The sequence below is a fragment of the Aythya ferina genome (assembly GCF_964211825.1).
Source record: "Aythya ferina genome assembly, chromosome: 4".
NCBI classification, from domain to species: Eukaryota; Metazoa; Chordata; class Aves; order Anseriformes; family Anatidae; genus Aythya; species Aythya ferina.
The window spans coordinates 57,334,653-57,354,256 of NC_140300.1; the positions used below are offsets into that span (position 1 = coordinate 57,334,653).

The 19,604-nt window shown below is 37.2% G+C and overlaps 3 protein-coding genes across 36 annotated transcripts in view; 1 reads left to right on the forward strand and 2 right to left on the reverse strand.

The window, feature by feature from the left end:
- CFAP96 (cilia and flagella associated protein 96) overlaps nucleotides 1-13,107 on the forward strand; it is a 90,241-nt gene extending 77,134 nt beyond the window's left edge. For both annotated transcript variants that reach the window (XM_084519197.1, XM_084519196.1), the window contains exon 9: nucleotides 12,319-13,107. The gene's annotated coding sequence lies outside the window, so the exon portion shown is untranslated. The remainder of the gene's footprint in view (nucleotides 1-12,318) is intronic.
- Nucleotides 1-19,604, reverse strand: part of SORBS2 (sorbin and SH3 domain containing 2) — a 155,509-nt gene that overhangs the window by 9,760 nt on the left and 126,145 nt on the right. For 26 of the 33 annotated variants that reach the window (XM_084519171.1, XM_084519169.1, XM_084519147.1 and 23 more), the window contains 8 exons: nucleotides 19,442-19,494; nucleotides 17,946-18,133; nucleotides 14,288-15,862; nucleotides 12,305-12,393; nucleotides 10,715-10,761; nucleotides 9,242-9,356; nucleotides 9,012-9,140; nucleotides 7,424-7,627 (listed from right to left, as the gene is read on the reverse strand). In XM_084519171.1, coding sequence (XP_084375297.1) covers nucleotides 7,424-7,627; nucleotides 9,012-9,140; nucleotides 9,242-9,356; nucleotides 10,715-10,761; nucleotides 12,305-12,393; nucleotides 14,288-15,862; nucleotides 17,946-18,133; nucleotides 19,442-19,494 — 2,400 coding nt within the window. Of the gene's footprint in view, nucleotides 1-7,423; nucleotides 7,628-9,011; nucleotides 9,141-9,241; nucleotides 9,357-10,714; nucleotides 10,762-12,304; nucleotides 12,397-14,287; nucleotides 15,863-17,945; nucleotides 18,134-19,441; nucleotides 19,495-19,604 lie in introns of all 33 variants that reach the window. The other 7 variants (XM_084519167.1, XM_084519162.1, XM_084519161.1 and 4 more) reach the window with 2 other exon arrangements.
- LOC311436729 (uncharacterized protein) lies at nucleotides 2-7,414 on the reverse strand. The gene is made up of 2 exons (XM_084519191.1): nucleotides 2,759-7,414; nucleotides 2-1,761 (listed from the first exon to the last, which is right to left on the reverse strand). Exons 1-2 carry the CDS (start codon nucleotides 3,569-3,571, stop codon nucleotides 1,441-1,443), a joined length of 1,134 nt encoding a protein of 377 aa, XP_084375317.1. The 5' UTR covers nucleotides 3,572-7,414; the 3' UTR covers nucleotides 2-1,440.

The following is a 19,604-nucleotide window of genomic DNA, read 5'->3' on the forward strand; positions in this document are numbered from 1 at the left end:
AAAACCACAAAAACTGTGTCAATTGAGAGTTTAAGAATGAAGCACCATGGGATGTTTGCTGCTTCATTCACACATGCAAACTGGACATGCTTTCCTCAGTAACAAAGACACGTATGCTGCAGGTGCAAAGGAAGGTACTATTAGTAGATGGCATTTTCATTGTTGCATCTTTTTTCCAAGGGCTTGCTGCTCTGACATGTGCACTCAGGCATTACAGATAAAAGATTATTCAGGCACTAGGTATGCATTTGAAGTAAGACAAGCTACTGGAAGTGTACCTACTGAAGTGACTCAGTCAAGGCAGGAAAAATGCAGCAGCAATGTTATCTTGGAAATGCCAATGACAAATGTTATTGGTTGCCGTTAGACAACAGACCTTACATTTGCATTTAGAAACCAGCTATGCACTTGATGGAAAGTACTGCAAGGACAAGTCTGGAGTTTGTTACCATCACAGGAAATCAGCTAAATATTTGACAGAAATGTGTACATCCTACCATAGTTAATAAACAGCAGCACGCTGTCTTGGAGATTCTCGGGAGTAGGTTTTATATACTCCCAAGAGAGATTCCCTCCATTTATTTTCAGCTGGGTTAATGTGCCTTGCTCAAACAAGGACAAGGAATATCAGGGCCACCTAAAAAAGAATCTCAGTGCCTTTCTGCTTCCTTTATTCAAAGTGGGAGAAACAAAATGTGGTACTGTGTTTTACCCCTTCCTAGAGGTGACATGACAAATGTTGCCATTTGTCATGTCCAAGGCCCATGACAAATTCATCTGCTGGCAAGAATTCCTGTGTCTCTTCCCTGCTTCAGAAAATACAGCATAGCTTGTGAACCTTAAGACTTCTTGAAGTCTGATATATCTGAGTCTTCCGTTGTCATTGCAGTCTATGATGTAGTAGGTTTTTCGACAAGGATGTATTTTTTGCCATGGATTTCACGGTCACTTTTCCTAGGACAGTTTCTGAAACATTTTACATGTATGTGCCCTTTTTCTCCTTGTCATAGGGACAGTCTCTGGAAGTCAACACTGGAAACTGACTGTGGGGCTAAGCTGCACTGGGAATTGACCTTATTATCTGTCTAGCCATAGACTCTTTCCAGAACTCATTTTTCTGCCCCAGAGCGTAGCCTTGAAGAGGGAATAATCTTTGTTCAGGTCTTGGCTAATAGAGCTGGTGTTTGGAATGTTACCCTACGCAGTAGTGCTTTACTGTGAAACTTGGGACTGTTCTCCTAGGTTTTAAATTGAAATTGAAAACACTTTAAAGTATTACTTAGTTTCTGTGTACTTTGATATGATCCTGGTTCTTTCAATTAATTAAGAGTTACTGAAGTTCTGGTATGGAATTGAAATTGAGTTGACTGGTATCTCTTTGCACTATTTCATTGTATTATAATGGTTATAGTTTTATCTTGCTTTTCATCTGAAAAATGCCTATCTTACTCTGCCATGTGCTATGTTATTAATGTTAGTAAGGGAGAAAATGCATTGGAAAAGATCATACCCAGTGTTAGCCTTGCGGTTATATGTGAAGATTTGCAACAATCCATACTCGAGAGGTGCAATTACCTTTAACGTTGTAGCGTCTTTCTCCTGCCGATGTAAGAGTTTAGAGAGGAGAGGAGGTGAGAGGGAAGCAGTAGATGGGGATGTTGAGTGAGAAGCTGGTGCCTTGGCAGAGTGAAATGGTGGATTAGAAGGGAGGTGGGAAGGAGGATCAGACTCTCCTGATGTTCCCATAGAAAGCAGAGCTGGCTTAAACATTCAAGAAAAATAAGATGTAATTGTGCTGTACAACCAGCTGGTAAGGACGTAAAATGCCCACTGAGCCATGTAACTACCGTGAACAGTCAGAAATGGGATGCTAACTTTATTATTAGTCAGTCTACTACTCTGGGAGAAAACTCTTCCCTCAGAAATTAAAACAGGTTGCTATTTGGGGCAGTGGATTTCACCTCTATTCTTGCATTTTGCTTCTGTGTTGTTCAGGTCAAGTAAGGGCAAAGAATGTCTGCATATCCTTCTAATTAACTAGCTTTACATTTGTCTGAAAACTTGTTTTACCATTTTGTATGAGCTAGCCAAAACAACTACCTGAATGGACTCACTGTTGAAGTAAGTCCTGGACTGAGAAAAATCTTTTCTAAATTTTTGCCTGGAAACCACACAAACTGCAGCAAAATCATGGCATTAAATGGCTAGCACACATTCAGGATAGTTCAGTGTTGTACTGTCCCAGAGAGGAACCAGGGCAGGCATTAGGGAGAAGGATTTGCTTAACTGCCAAACATAATCTGATCTGTTATTAGTCACATTCTCGTAACAGGGTCTACTATAAATATATCAGCTTGTGAAGTGACACATGCGAGGTCCAAACCTCTGAGTCTCTGCAGGAGACGTGTTCTTCCCTCAATACTGCTGCCAGCATTCCTGGGGTCCTGTACTCAGAAGGGGCAGCACATAATGGGATGGTGAGGAGGATGGCTCACTGGGTTTTTGTGTCGGAAACTTGATGGGAGCTAACAAGGACAGAAGGGGAAGGATCAGCAGAACTGAGACGCCACAGAACTGACGATGGTGTCTACACCTGCTTCTGGGAAGGAACTGTGCCCTGACAGTTTGTATTCAGCACAATAGAATAAAACTGTGCCTGTACACAGTACATTAAAAGCATAAATACAAGAGAAGGCAAAGAATACTTGTACTAAGATATCTGAACACAGAAGCCATGTTTTTTCTGAAATTAAGATACCTTGTTGATATTCGGTGAGGTGCATCCTTCACAACTTACTATGGAATCTCTTGTACTTGCTACTGGGAATGCTAAGGTGTCCTGCCTCAGATCCTCCTCTATATAGAGCTTTGTCAGTTCTGTTGTGTCTTGTGCTTCTCTGGAGAAATCCGGTTCTTGAGGCTTTGACTGAAACCCTAGGTCAACTGACAAATCTGCTGCACAGATCTCATCTTCGTTTTCACCAGTTGCAACTAGCGCTGTGGAGACAGAGCCACCTTTACGTGGCAAAGGGACGTTACAGAGACCACCACCACCATGTTCACCTTCTCTGGTAGTATCTGACCAGTCTCTAGCTGCTTTGGTGACCGAAGAGCCAAGTATACCTTGCAAGTCTTTATCTTTTCTTGGTTTGGTAGTGTTGCTTGTATGCTTGTGTGTTATGTCATGAGAGGAACCGGCTGAAGATGAGGTAGAGGTAGATTGGAGAAAGGGCTGAGGAAGGGCTGTAGGAGAGCTGAGAGAGACCTCTGTGTATGGAATAAAATGATCATCCTTAACTCGGTGAATTCTGTTACATGGGGAGATTGCTATGGATTGAGCTGTTGTTAATGCCAAAGAACTGAGTTTTTCTAAGTCACAAAGAAAACTGTCTGGAAATGGTGGAGGAGGTGAGATGCACAAGCTTGTAGGTGAAAAACCAACAGGTCTTGCAAATGAGTAGCTAGTGGCAGCCTGGAGAGTCTTTTGATCGTTGTGTGACCAAGAGGAGGAATAGTATCTAGGAGGTGGGGACAGTGCTTGGGAAGGCAACTTCAAAAATAAGAAAAACATGGGAATTTAAATAAATAAATAAGCACGACAGAGAGTTAGGATATGAGTAGACTGGAAAAGAAAAATGTCTGTGCTATCATCTGGATTATAGGGTATGGTTTCAGTGAGCACGGGTGTCTGAAATCATTAGTACATGAATCAGAACAGCAAAAAAGACATTTGAAAAATGAAACTGTATCAGGTTCTGGCCTGGGACTTAAATGTCAAACATCAAGACAGATCTGGATCATTACATTCAGGAAGGCAACCTGCATTTGATCTGCTAAAGTTATGTTATGTATGGCTTTCTGTTAGTGAGCCTGTCACAGCTTATTAAATCATACAATTAAAATTAATGCGATTTTCCCCAATGAGCACAGTATTGTCAGAAGTACACTTCAGGTGTCTCAAAGTATTTCTTTAAAGCTCTAACAACAGTGGTCATTTCTAATTATCCTAATATTAATATTTGTACTTCTCAGTGCATGCTTAAGAAACATCTTAAATACATTGCATACTTTTATTAAGGCATAAGCAGCTACAGAATGCAGTTTTCCTTAAAAGTAACCCTACTGGTTTAAAATAACATCAACATTTGTGAAAGGTACATTCAATCCTAACTGAATGTAGGTAGTCAACAAAGCTTTTAAAATAGTGACAGCACAGTATACAGCAGTATATTTTGAGTAGCATTACATAATATTGATTGAAGTATCCTTCTGGTAAAAGAAACGTCCTTTTGTAAGAATGAGAGACTGGTGAGTCATACGTACACAGCATCAGTAGATATCCATTGCTTCAGTAAATACTGAAAATGCATTTTTGTAACTATTAATCCTCAAAGTTAAAATTGAATTGAAAATATTTTGATCTCATTGTTTTAATTATGCAGAAAGATTAGATTATTTGGACTAATTTAGATTTTAAATATTACACTAGAAAATAATTTCAACTGGCCAAATTAACATCACAGAGAAGAAAGGTTAATTTACTTACCTTCTGCTGGAATTTTCTTGAGGCAAATGGCTTTATTTTAAAGTTAGGCAAACCTTTGCAATAGAATCTTCTGTACCAAAGTATACAGTCTACAGACGGGTACAATGCAGTCTGCTAAAACATAGCTGGGCTGTTATGAACAGCATTCCAGCTCTGTCCTTCATCTTTACTCTTGAAAAAGAGCTTCCAGCCCATGGTTTAGGGATCATACTATGGTCCAGGAGACATTGCCATTTTTTGCATCCTGTGGCTACAGGCTGCTCTAGAGCTAAAGTTATAGACTCTCTAGGCCAAGTTAAGGAGAGCAGAGCTTGCTCTTGATATATATTATTTATTTTTATTGCCATTAGGCCAGAGACATTTAGAGCAATTGCTCTAGCAACAGGAGTGATAAAGTGAGTTACATGCTAAAAAAAAACAAAAAACAAAACAACAAACAACAAAGGAATAGGAAGAGTGGTATCAGCACTTGTGGTAAACTCCAGAACTCCTTCAGGCCTGCTAAAGCCCTTCTAGGTAGTCAGGAACAAGACGGCTTTCTCATATGGCATTGCCACATCTGAGTCCAGTTGTAAAAAAATGTTTGTTTAAGAATGTCAATAGAGGCTTTTTTTTTTTTTCCTGGACTGATGCTAGAATCAGATGATTGCAAAAATGTCCTGTGCTATTAAGGTGGCTATTTCCCCTCTCCTGTCCTACAGAACTCATCTGTTACTTAACAGCAGTGGCAGGACAGTTTTGTAATCTGATGTGACTATCACCACTGTAAAAATACACAATGGGGAAAAAGTAGCTGAGTAACTCCTGCTGCAATGCTGGTAACAGTAGTATGAAAGATTTGAGTGTATCTCTACCTGTCTGTAAAGACTAGGTCAAATCTGGTCATTGTAAACTCCCTGTATCAAATACTTGTGGAAGACAGGACAAGCATGTAGCACACTTGATGCCCTGCACCTGCACACTCGAGATGCTTGATCACGGCAGCCTTAAAAAAAGGAGCAGCCATCAATAGCTCTGGAGTTGTCACAGGCTGTACAAACTAAGGTGTTGCACTTCAGGTATGTCTACTAAGTTACTTTAATTATTTGTTTTCTATTCTCAATGGAGATAAATAATGTTATCCAATTAAAAATTCTAGACAATATTCAATATAAATCATCGGGAGCCTTCACGTTCCTCTTGATTTTACTCTTTCCCGTTCAAGGTTTGGGCATTTTATCAACTTACAGGAAAATATAAATAACTTATGAAGTTAAGAAATTACAGGGTAGTTTTAACATGCATGTACTTTTTACCTGAATGCAAATACTCTGAAGCATCACCTGTGCTCAAGGGCATCACTGACAAGGTTATAGGGGTTACACAAAAAACAGCTTTAGCTGCAGGAAGCCTTAGAGACAAGCCTATTCCATAGAAGATGAGAGGAGAGAGGCATCTCCAAATACAGAGAGACAGCTCTGTAGTATGTAGCACTTAAGTTGCCTCATACTCTTGAATCACCTTCAGATTCCTGTAATGAGAAGGGGCCGTAGCTTATGAAGATCAGTCTGAGGATACAGTTGCTACTTCAATTCAACAATATTGTTGGAATGGAAGAGAGAGGAGCTAGTTCTCCTTTGCGATACATTCTCAGGAAAAAAACCTTAAGAGAACTGTTCTAGCAACTACTATAAAGCAACTAATATTGCTTAGCCATAAGCAGTATTTTCAGAGGACACAGTTGTCTATAAATGACATCTTTTGGTATCTGTCCCCAAAGCTGTAAATAAATGTGTAACTTATCTCAAAGCTGAGGCATCTAAATAAGCAGCAGTATGCAAGTAAATGAAAGCAGAAAATGGGGCAAAACCAACTGAAACAAATAGAGGTTAATAGCAGGATACGAGAAAGGTTTATAAATTTCACACACAACCGATCTCCCACACTAAAGAGATGAACAAAACAGTAAAGAGGAAGATTTGGAAAGGAGTCCATCCTTAGTACTCAGAATCATCATAGATAATACATTAATGCTAATCACCATTTGCATACAGAAACTTGCTCAGTTTCTATCACTGCAAAGAGGTTTTGTTCCTGGCACAGGAGTCTGTGAAATATCAAAAGTGAATGATAAACTGGAATACAGGGATCTTCTTTGTAATGTGATTTATGGTGGTTATAAACTAGGAAGGAAAAGAACTCGGAAACTATGACAGGCATTCGGTGTGAAAAATTACAACTATAAAGGTCTGAATCCAAGCTCATTGACGATGTGATGACATGTGCATCACTCCTGGATGACGCAAGGCTGTCACTGTTGTTACACCCATCCAGAGAACTGCCATTGTACCAACAGCCTCCTTGTAGAGCCTCCATGGCAAGAGGAGGAAGGTTATGGTTCACAATCATTAGCTGTTCTCCTTTGCTTTGAAGGGCATAGAACTGAAGGCTCTTGGCAAGATGTGTCCCCCGTGCAAACTACCCTCATTTGCCCTTTGCGTGCTTATGGGATTACAGACTTTTAGGATGATGGGTGTATCTTCACTTTGCATTGTGAAGAGTCTGCTAGACATTTCCGTGATGCTCAAATTTTGTCTGAATAGTTTGTTGTTTTTTTTTTTTTTTGACAGCTTGTTTTTTCTGCCCAGATTTTGACTAGCCCTACTCTCAATAATTTAATAGCTAAAGAAGAAGGCAAAATTCCTGGCAGAAATAAGACTGACATTCTGCCATAAAAATACTTCAATGACAAGCTAGTTATGCAATTCTACATATGTGGGAAAGAAAACAGATTGTACTGAATGCATAAATTATATATTATCTTACCATGTTAACAAAAAATTTACAAGTCCTTCTAAACCCACTCTAGGGGTGATATCTAAGAAAAAAAATCCTTACCTTAGATGAACTTAAGTGGTGTATTCTGTCACTAGAATAGCTGTGGGGTATAGGAGGGTCGGGGTAGTCATCAACACTTTTTGAGGCATTCTTTTTGATGACTTCTACATAGGAAACAGGGAAGATGCCTTGTCTGTTGGTTCCTGGTATTTTACCTTCATACCAATTTTGATCAACTCGCTTAAGAAGAATTACTTTGTCTCCCTGGAACACATTAGAAAAATGAGTTATCAGCAGATGAGTAGTAAATTGAATTTTTAATAGATGATATTATTTTAACAGGTAGTATTATTTTCCCTGCAGTGATGTTTCCCATCAGTCTTTAAAACCTTCTCCATTCTCACATTTCTTTTACCATTTGTAATAGTCATATATGCCACTACCACTCCAGCAAAAGGAGGCTGGTCATGGACTGCAAATACTCCAAAGGGAATCTCACGTAGTCTCCTACTCTTGGTTGAGAGATTAACATTTAAATTTTTCTTCTTCAGAGCATAACCTGTTTAAATGGTTGGCCAAAACTGCTAGCTAATATCCTAACAGTAACTAATGCAGTAATGACTAAATTAATTTAAACACCCATTTTTCTCTAAAAGTAAAAATGTTAAATAATGAAATCCATGCAAGTGCTTTGTTATCAAGTAAAATTGTAATACATGAAAGTAAAAAGTTCAAAATGATTTTGTGGGAAAGATGAGAGAAGTGCTTTTCCCAGAAAATGTGCTTGACTAGCAGGTATCTGTGCAAAAAGACAGATGGGCAGTGGCTCACCTACTGGTTTTGGAGAGCCTGGGAATTTGAATAGAAAGCTGGTATTTCTCATTTCAACTCTTCTCTGCAGAGAAACTTCATGAACTCCCTCTTTCATTTTATGTGATATACTTTTTACCACATGCATTTTTGTAACAAATCCTTCCACGTTAGTTTTTTGTTTCAGGGTTTCTGTAATTTTGCTTCTGTAGTTATTTGTGGAGTTATTTGTGGATTTTATACCGCCAATAATAAAGTTCTCTTCTGCAGTAATCATCTCAGTGTCTGACAAACCCCAGAAATTAAACACTTGTTTTGTTAATGTACAATAAAAGAGAGCCACCAGGATGTGCATAGGTGAAGTATGCAGAGGCAAAATATGTATAGGCAAAAAGCAGACTATGATTAATATGAAATATTTTCAAGAACTGGTGCATGCACAAAAATTTGAGCCTTTTTTCCCTAAATTTTGGTGTTTTCTGTATTTTAGATTTCTTCTGCATGAAAAACCTTACCATTGTAGTTATGACAGTGACAAATAAATATTTAAAACAGTGAATGGATAATTGAAATAAAAACTAGAAAATGGGGTGACCAGTTAGATGTTGGCATATACTAATCTACCACATTATATTTTACAGACACAAAATATTTAAACTATTTGCAGGTAGCTGTGAAAGAATGCAAGACAATGAGCATATGTCAGTAGCTTTGTACTATTATATCACTTTGTGCATAGAAAAATTTATCATGAAAACACTGTAATCACATATACATTAATTCTGTGTAGCAGTAGATACCATAATGATATTTCGATAAAGATAGATCTCAACTGTACCTTTCTAAGTGATAACTCCACATTTGTGTCTGCACTGAAATTATATTTGGCAATAGCTTCTCCAATCTCTCCAATTTGTGCTGGGGGAGGTGGCCTGGCAGGCTGTGCTTTTTCTGGGGGAGAAAGTTTCTAGGAAAAAAAAAAAAAAGAACCAAACATTTTAATCATTTGCATGTAGTTTGTGGACCTATTATCCAAAATAATTCAAGGAATTAAAACAAAGAACAAACCTCAACATAAGAAATCGGGAATATTCCAACTCTTCCATGGTGTTCACCCTCATACCAGTTTTGATCAATTTTCCTGAGGATATAGACAGTATCTCCTTTCTTAAAAGACAGCTCTCTGTAACAGATTCATTTAAAGATGTTTACAGCTTTACATTTGAACTCTGCTACCTGCATAGCTTCTGCAGTCTTTACAGTTCAGTACTGAAACAGAATGTAGCAGATAAACATTTGGAGAAAAAAAAAGTCATAGTTGTGGTACACTTACCCGTTGATTATACCCTATAAAATGAAATGATTCACATTTATGAATCATCACCAGGTACTATCTGTAAGTTATATGGGCCTAACTTATACCGTGAATACAAGGAAGTATTATTAGTTATTAGCAGAGTAGTTAGGATACAGTCTGCAGGCAAATGTGATGTCGCTTGTATCCCCTGTTTAGATGCTGCTTCTATGACAGGTATCTGAGACATTCTTGTTCTTTATGAATCAGTAGGGTAAGCTACTGAATATATCCTGTCTCCATTGTCTATTACTGCCTTTTTGCAGCAGCATAGCTTGGAGTGCTGCTGTTCCACAGAGATTTCTTTTATGAGCAAACTCTTCAGTAGCATGAACATAGGATTATGTTCTCGCCATTTCAGGTACTCGGGGTGTGTGATTTGCTTAATGTTGCATACTGAAAAAGGAAAGCATTCAAATCATTATGAACATTTTCAGATCCTGAACTGGGTATTATTTGTTGTACTTTTTTTTTTCTTCTTTTCTCCAAAGAGTTTACCTGCTGTTCTGATAATTCAAATTGTAGTTTTACAGCTATTGCAATTCTAGTGATAATGTTGTACCATATCAAAAGGTTTTTTATACAGCCTGAATCATCAAAGCAACAGCACTAATGGCATACATTCACTCTCCTCTGACTCCCTCATACCCTAGAACAGCATTCCCTGATTTTGTTTTTCTTACAGATCACTGTAGTTTGTTTTGGTAGGGGACATTTCACATCCTGCAGTAAGACTGGGTATGTTAAGACAGACATATTGGAAGATGCTGAGCACTATATAGAATTTTGATAAGAGTACTCTATCTACAACAGCACTTTTAGTCTGGTATCCTGGTGTTGCCTAAATATGATTCACAGCAAAGAGCATTCAGTGGGCGACCCTCGGGACTCAGGCTATAGAAAGTATTTGTACAAAGTACAAGTACATTGTACATTGTACAAATACATTGTATTTGTATTTAAGCAAATACAATGGAAAAAATATAATAATTAAAAGAAATTTTAATTTCAAAATAACTTCTCACACAGCTTGCTAATGCAGAGGCTACTGTGACAGAAAGCAGGGTCTTCTGCTTCCATGGTGTTTTGCTGTTGAAACTGGCTATGAGAGCAGTTAGCTGCATCAAGTGCTAGAGGGACTTTTCTTGACTTATGAATACTTAAACGAACAAAAGTCTAGTACTTACTTAGAAGTCTGAGCTTTAAAGTCATATACAGCTCTAGCTGGCAGTTTCTGAAAAGTAGGCAAAATGATTAATACATTCAGGTAGTACTCCTGTAAGGTAAACTTTTTAACCTTTAAAAAGGTGGCCAAGATCCACCAACCAACCAACCAAAAAGCATAGGCAATTAAATATACAGCTTCCTTTTCTGAGACAATTAGGTGTTTGGGACAGTGTTTTAAAAAGAGAACTAGCACCTACACAGAGCACTATCTTTACTTTAATAATAATAATAATAAAAAGTTATTAAAGGGATCCTGTCAAATCCCATTTTTTGATACTAATACAGTTCTCCATTACAAATCTGCTTCAAATATGATAGCCTAAGTTTAAAGCACTTTATTGTTCTCTGCTGTTAAAAACAGCATCCTTTTCATCAAGTGTAGCTAAGCCCTATCCTGTTTTACTCTTTCATAGTTGTGCTTTTTTTTCTCACTTTTGCTGCTGGTGCTATAACTACTAAGCAAAGAATGAAGAGAACAATATTAAAAGAACAGTGGAGCTGATTAAATACAAAATGTACAATTTCAACTGAAAAATAGAGGTCAGTCTTTCATCTTTTTAAATCACAGCAATCTTAAGGAAAGCTTGTAGTGCAAGTACTTTACATATTTGCATATTAAAACCTAGAATTCTTTAAAAGGAACACATAAAACACTCCCCAAACTTTTAACCATTATTATGTAACAAGAAGTCATCTTTGAAATCAGACTCTGAATTGCAGCAATATTGCAGCTTGTTCTCAGCAGCTAAATTACAAAAACAGTTAAGATTCAGCACTCTCAAGTTGCCGTTATTTTGCGCAATATTTATTTGTATCAAAATCAATGGAAAATGTTAACAATCTGTACTTCCTTTGTGATTGAATAAAATCCCTGAAGCCTGCTTGGAGAATGTTTCAAGTTCTAGAATTTGAAATACTCTTAAGAAACTGAATAATATACTTCATTTAAGCGTATGCTTTTAAGTAATACCTTGTCTTACTTTCTTTAGATGTCTTACTTTCTTTAGATGTATACCAGCTTCAATTTCATTTTCCAAAGCATTAATATAAGCAATCAGTGTACAATCACCAAAACTGTTACAGAAATTAGGGATCACTCTTATAATAAGTGGTTTTGCATAATATACCAACAGCAGTGTTTTTTTTTTTTTTTTAAAAAAAAACAAAAATAAGGGTGAAATACAGATGTTCTGTGTGCCAGTCTTGAAATTATTGAGATACTTTCTTGTGTAACCAATTTTCTAAAGAGCCTTTCCCGATCATACCAATGACTTTGACAGAGCTTACCAATGACTAGTAAACTGATGCCCACATTCATTTAAACATAAGTAGAAGACGCAGTTTATTTTAAAAAGTTTGGTATTCTTTTACTCTAAGTACCCATCTCCTTAATGAAAAGTTGGATGCTGTCCTATCTGTAATATGATGTTGAGAAACTGTTCCTTTGGGTCTGTATCATTACAATATCATAACCAACGCAAATTTTGTCTCAGAAATGTTACTGATTTTCTGTATTGACATTTCTACATTATTTATTAATGTTTTGCTACCTCTTTGTCTGTAGTTCCTCTTCTTTCCCTTGGAGTACATCGTCCCACATCAGTGAAAGCAGAAGAATAGTTTCCAGGAGATTCCTGGTCTACTGAAAACAGAACATCATTATGTGACACTACGGTAAAATAAACAAAACCACGGTGCTACTTGGTTTAATTTAAGGGGATGAAGACGTACCCAATCTATTATTTCACCCTTAATAGAAGGAATGTGATTGTTTAAGTGGACCTTTAAAGAAACAAAAATACTGACTCCGAAGCAAAGGCTTTCCTCTGATCCACAGCAGAAGAATGTCTTACAGATGATTGGAAGAACAAAATTAAGCCTTACTGTATGAAAGGATACACTCCTACTGGACCAAATGGAAGACATGACAGCAGTTGTGAAAAGCTTTCTCTGAATGCCAACAATATAAACACGTAATTACATGCACAAAATGTGACTAAAGCATGCTTCAATGAGATAAGAGATGAAAACAAATTTTCCTCACTAAGTGATCTAAGATGCATTTCTACTTTACCAGGGGCACTGTTTAGGCCTTGTCAAGCCAACTTGTTAGTTATTTTGTAAAAACAACTCTATTTTAAGTGATCATTACTTACCAATCTATGTGGCAGATTTTCTGCAAAGCACAGTTTGCCAATGCTTATTACAGGATGGCATGTTATAAAATGGTAAATACATCTTTTCAAATTTTAATAAAAAGTAAAATAAAAATCTTGTACTCTTTATAGCTCTGCAAGTTGCTAATGTGAATGAAAATAAAATGGAATTATTTCAGACCAGAGGATGAACCGAACTGCTTCTTGGCCTCTTAGATTTACTAGCTATTGTAGTCTCCTAATGCCTGCTGGAGGAGGTGTCTGACTGATACTTGCCTGCCTTTGACTTAATTCACATGATCTATTTTTACCAAGGCTACACATTTCTAAGTCAGTACAAGTGTAAAACAAGAATTGAGAGTATCTAATAAATTATGCTGCAGTCCTCTGGAATAGAGATCTAAATGGTCTCCCATGATCTGTTGGCTAAGCCACAAAGGCTTTAGGCTATGGCTAAATACAGTGGGGGCAAAAATTAGGTAACCGTATTACTAATATTTTGGTTGCAAGCATGTCATCACCAGCAATTGTATCTATAAATGTTTAAAAACATTTTAAGCTCAAGGAATTTTTTAAGAAGAGAAGCAGAGCAACGAACAACTTAAAGTAGCTTAAAAGCAGGTCAGTGAAAGACAGACTTTTAAAAAAAAGTTATACTCAGTCTGAAGTTTCATTTGAGATTTGATTATTGAGAATTTCCCTTCTAAGATGATAAGGTACTTCTCAAAACTTCCCAGATACATTAACGTTCTATGAGAAGAACTAGTTTTGCTGCCACAGAAATTGGAAATAGTATTGTTTGAACAGTGGAAATGGAAACTTCCTAAAATAACCTTTGGGTCTATTCACAAAAAGTAGTACGAAGCATAGGAATGAGTGCATTTTCAAGAAAAAGCAGAATCAACATTCTATGGTACTTGTGGAATTAACAGCATTTTTACCACTTACACATAAAAGAATTATACTGTACAACATGTTTTTGATGCAGATTTTTTTTTTTTAAATAATAAAGGCATATTGTTTTTCTGTTTCACAAACATCTTATGATGCATCTACTCACTTTCTTTTTTTCACTTTTTCTGTGGAAAAACAAACAAACAAAAAAACCAATCTTGCTTAAGTTAGTAACACCAAGTGGTGTTTTATAGCAGTAATAATCTAGTACTTGAAATACAATGCTAATCCAGTTGTCCAAATTACTGCATTTTGTGAATAGACAAATTATCTATCTTCATCACATAGGTACGGATGACAACCTTCCTTAATTAAGAATTTTGCAGGATGAACGCTTATAGAATACACGAATAAAAACAGAATGAGAAAAGGTAGGAAATACAGGGAGTAAATCATAAGGATAGAGGAAGAAAGTTAATCCACCTTGGAAACACAGTGCACTATCATTGTCTTGGAGGTTGTTGTTAGCTGTGTCCATGTCTTGAAAAGAGGCACTAAGAGGTAATCTTCCACAATCGTTCTGGTACAGTGGGCAATGAGCAGCACCATCTTGAGGCAGTGGATGAAAAGGCTGGTGCATGGGACGCTTTTTCAGAGCTGTCAGAGATGAATTCCTTTCTGGAATGTCTGGAAGCAGCTCAGTAATAAGTCTGTGTAATATACTATTGTCAGGCAAGCTTCCCCTCCTTTTTTCAGCTTTAATTTGGTCACAGATGTCTTTAAGTGCAGAATCTAGTGCTTCAAATACAGATGATTTGCATTTTTTCTTTTCAGTTTGTTTTTTAGGGGCTGCACTTTTTTTCCTCCGGAAAGGCACTGGACTGACTAGGAATGCTATCTTGGAGAGACCAGATTCTGCTTCCTGTCTCCTTGGATCCTCTGTGGTTTCTTGTTTAGCCCTTTCATGTTTCAGCATAGTGGTAAAGCGGGTGTAGGATGCTGGGCATCTGCCTTTGCAGGAGCTGATGAGATGCCGGTGGTGGTGGTGGTGGTGGTGGTGGTGATGGCCTGATCCATAAAAGCTTTCAGACGATGTGAATGAGAAGTGATCAAAGTCACTTTCACTACAAAAGGAGGAACCTTCTATCTGGATAAAGTCACTGAGGTCAGAAACCACTCCATCTTGATCGCTGTCTGAAAAGTCCATATGTGACCGTTGTGGCTCATCGCTGGTCACTTCAATATGAATTGGCACCAGGGTTTTAGACTTGTAGCTCCGTTGTACCTGAGAGGGATGTCTGCCTTGATTTTCTTCCTCCAGAAGAGACTCAATAGAAAATCGCCGCTTTGTACATAAACCATTTTTAGGAGGCTGTAGCGTAATGCTTGACAACATTTCATCACCTAGATTTGGCATAGATTTTGACTTCTGAATTAGTTTTTCAAACTCTGATATTCTGGTTGGCACCATGTCTCTGGGCACCTCTTCAGTAGAAGACTCTCTCCAGCCTTGAAGAATACCTTTATGCTGTTCTTTTTCGTACTGCAATATTCTGGACTTCACAGAACAAATCACCTCAGAATTCATTAAGTCCTTGCGATTGATGCGGTGCATCTTTTTGTACATTTTTAGGAAACCTGGAGCATCGTGTGCAGATCTGTGACGAACTCTTGCCCTACCACCACCACGGCCCTCGGGAACATATGGGGAGGCCCAGTTCATTGAGCAAACATCTTTGGAGTCCTCCTCACATAAAAGAGAGCCCATGCTTTCGGACTTGGCCTGCGCATCAGGAAAGCTATCGCGATCATCTGTTAAAAGATCATCGCAGCTACGAGATTTTCTCTTTGGAGAAGTATTTTCTTCTGTGCTGCTCCACACTTCTGCATTTTGACGAGTCATTTGCCAGCCATTCTTATAGCTGATTGCCCTTCTCGAATCATTTGGAACAGCTAAATGTTGTCTGTAAGTGCTACAGTAATCTAATTCATTTGAGGTGTTGTGGTTGTGCACTGAATAACTGAGGAGGGATGGATAAACTTTGCTAATATCCCCACCTTTGTAATCCATAGAGCAGCATGGTAAAAGAGAGACATTGCCAGAAATTAAAAGATTCAGAAAGTTGAAATTAGTATCAGTTTTAGACAGACTAGAAAAGAGACAGCAATTAACGCATCTATGCTATTAGCTTAGGTCAGTACATAGGTTACTACAAATTAGGTCAGCAGAGCTAATAATTAAGCCCACCCCCAAACAATACCAAAACAAAACAAGGTAAGAAACCAAGCATCAACACTGATTTTGAAGCAGGTCAAAAAACAATCAACTAATAAAAGCTGAAAAGGATTTAAAGATGAAGCCAATCCACAAATCTAGACCTTATCACCTTAACTGAGATAAACTGAATTTGGAGGGAGACTGAAGTTTTGCATCTCTGGAGCAAAGACCATTATTTATTGTATTTGAACAGAATTCTATTCCATGGAATTTAACTAAGATATATGGGTATATACTAACTGCAGGAAATGTCAGAAATGGACAAAATTAAATTAATACAACTTTCCTTGATAAGAAGTTTACATCAAATAGAATGATGAGCATTAGGGAGTTATTCCCTTATATGTTCTCAAATATATTTCAAATACTTTGACATCTGTGTGTTCTGAAAGCTGCTCAGAATTAGGAGTCACTATGAGTAAAACTTGGAACCCTGGTCCAAGGTATATTTGAGCTGAATTTTCTCAGTGGTGTCAAGTGGCAGTATTCACCTTCAGGACATGCTTCAAGCAATTCAGTCTGCTTTCTGTAAGAACAGTATGAATCTGTAAGTTCAAAATCCATGCTGATCAAACCCCTTATAATGTGCTGCTTCTTTAACAAAATGGTTAATTCCAAGAAAAATCAACATTCTGCTCAGTTTCATAATGTTGTGAGAGAATGGAGTGACATGTTTTGGTCACCTTCCAAAAACTAAGTAGCTGTGGTAGATGTTCTTAGGGGAAGTATTTCTCATACACTGGAAGTGTTTAAGTCATGGTGAGTGCTCCTTATTAGTGGTGTAGTAAAAGGTAAATGCAGGTAAGTGGGTTTTGCCACCTTTACACTGCCTGGCCTGGTACACCAAATGGATGAGTTTACCCACTTTTAAAATTTCTACCATAACACTGGGTTTAAAATACAGTTGCTTTTCTATCACTTCACTCATTATTCCTCACTGTTTGTATAAATTTGTCTGTTGCAGCCTAAATGCTATGTTCTTTTCAGTAGTAATTATCTTTTACGAAGGTTTATGCATTCCCTAATACAGCTACGGCTGACTGGAAAATATAGCTAAGAAAGTACAGCAAATAAATGACTAATAATAACTGGAAGAGAAGGACAGGTCTTGTAATAGATATTATTCTATATATTAGTTTCAGCATATATTTTACTGGAAAGCTTTTGTCTTGCTGCAGGAAACACCTAAAACCTCAAACCAAACAAACAAAACCCCAATCAAATCAAACCCTATAATTCAAGTATCTTTTCTGGAGAGACATGGAGAACAGCAATGGAATTACAAGTTATTTAAAAAAAAAAAAAAGAAACTAATTAGATTGTATATTCTGTACTAAATACTTCAAGAATTTATGAAATTAAAAATCAGATTATGGATACTTGCTTGATTAAATTAGGTCCTGATAACTGACAACGTCCAATACATCTGCTATAGATTTGGAAGTTCTAGTATTATGGCAGCACATCTTTATTCTTAAATACTATTTGTCTTGATTTACTTTCTCTCTATACTGAAATAGTTTTAAAATTTCATTAATCTAATAAGAGAATAGTGTAGTTCATAAAATTTTATGGATTTACATATTATGGCACAAATCATATTCTGTTTTTAATCAATTTTCCTAGAATGGGCACAGTTGAAACTAGAAAACCCTTGTTACAAATCCATCTTTTGATCAGTTTAGAATGACACGTATAAGAATAAACAAGTTAGACTTTGATGAAAGGCGCAAAGCCATTGCTTCCTACAGTAAATCTTCCAGCAAAGTGCACCCAGCAACAGTGGACAGGTACATTTAATACTAAGGTATTGCACAACACATCATCAGTAGTTTTCTCTTAATGAATACGTTCTCCTCTTACCTTTTGCTCTCGACGGAGAAGAAGGAGAGGAGCTAGTTAAAGGCTTTCTAAGGGTGGTATATGGGCCTTGCATATCTGTACGGCCCACATTAGGCCTGTTTGCGTTCTGGTCACTGTGCGCCCTCTGATGACTTACAGCAGGTTCTGACTTCCTTCTTTTCCTGTAGTCACTTGCAGTACTTGCAGAACTACAGAAATAAGCAGTATTAGTAGCAGTCTAATCTCTGAGATCACAATTCAGAAGTTAAAAGGCAAGCTTGTAATTACATTATTTGTTTTTATATTAAACAATATCAGCAGAAATACATCAGAAACATGTATAGGGGAGAAGCACTGGTCTCAGATCTCTTGCAGCATGCTTCACAGAGAAAAGCTGAATTTCTTCTTCACCTCATTGTTTTAAAGTTTTGTAGAAAATTGTTGTATTGTTTTCATAGTGAAGGCTTTGAAATAAACATACCAAGATTTTTAGAGGTGTTCTTTTTTTTGAAAGACTGTAAAAATATCAGCAATAAATGAAATGTTTTTTAAAGTGTTTCCATATTTGTCTTAATAAGGTGGCAATAACATTTGATTTAAAAATTAAATGAAATTATGTTTTTACATTAAAGGCCATTTATTGATTGAAAAGCTTTTTTTTTTTTTTTTTTAAATTATTTTTTTATTTTTTATTTTTTTTTTATTTGCCTTTTCCTAGTTTACCATGGGCTGGCACTCTCATATCCTCCTGATACTTTAACCTGCTAGGAGAAGCCCATCACTCAGCACTGGCTTTACCTAGGCAGTGTGGAGAATCTTGTCTTTTGCTGGCAACATAGCTGGTGTGAGGTATGATGTAGGCAGGAAAGGGTAGTCACAATGTAAATTAAGATCACAATCACTAAAGGAAACCCTTGTGACAGGTTAGAAGATCTGGCTATTGAGATACCTGTACCAAACTGGGATTTAAACCAAACTGGGATTTAAACAGTCTAGTTGTCCGGGATGCTCAATAAGTTACTATAGGAGTTGCTTTTATGAGTAGGTAATAGCAGCGTAAGAGGGCATGTTAAAAAGTAAAATGCAGCTATAGATCAGAATTTGAACGGTGAGCTGCCTGCTGTACTAGAGTAGCAATTCAGCGTAAAGATGATACGAAGAGACCGAGAACAGCTGAGGTAGTGTGCTTAGGGGAACAGCACTGGAAGTGCTGCAGGCAGTAAGGTTAAATGATAGGTTGTTGAAGTTCAGTAGAAGCTCGACTGAAGAGAGCTCAGGGATGTCACTGGAAAGACCCCAAATATAGTATGGTTTATACTGAATGCAAAGAGTAAGTTCTTGAAAACCAAAAGTAATATTTGCATTTCAGTATCAAAATACGAACATCCTCTCCGTGTTAGGAGCCCACAAGCTGAATGCTAAAATCTGACTCTTCAATATCTGGCTTCAGGTCACAAAGAAAACCCCAGGCTGTATAGTCTGTGACAACTGAAATCACATAAAAAGAAATATCTTACCTAGAGGGCCTGTCCAGGCCTCTGTCTGTTGAAGAGTGATGATACAAGGAAGTCTGTGAAGACAAATATAGGAATCTGTTATATGTCTGTATTTGAAAAAAGGGTGACAATTCCTGCTTATGATGTTTATTATGTTTGTTGCTCTGTGACATCTTATAAAAAC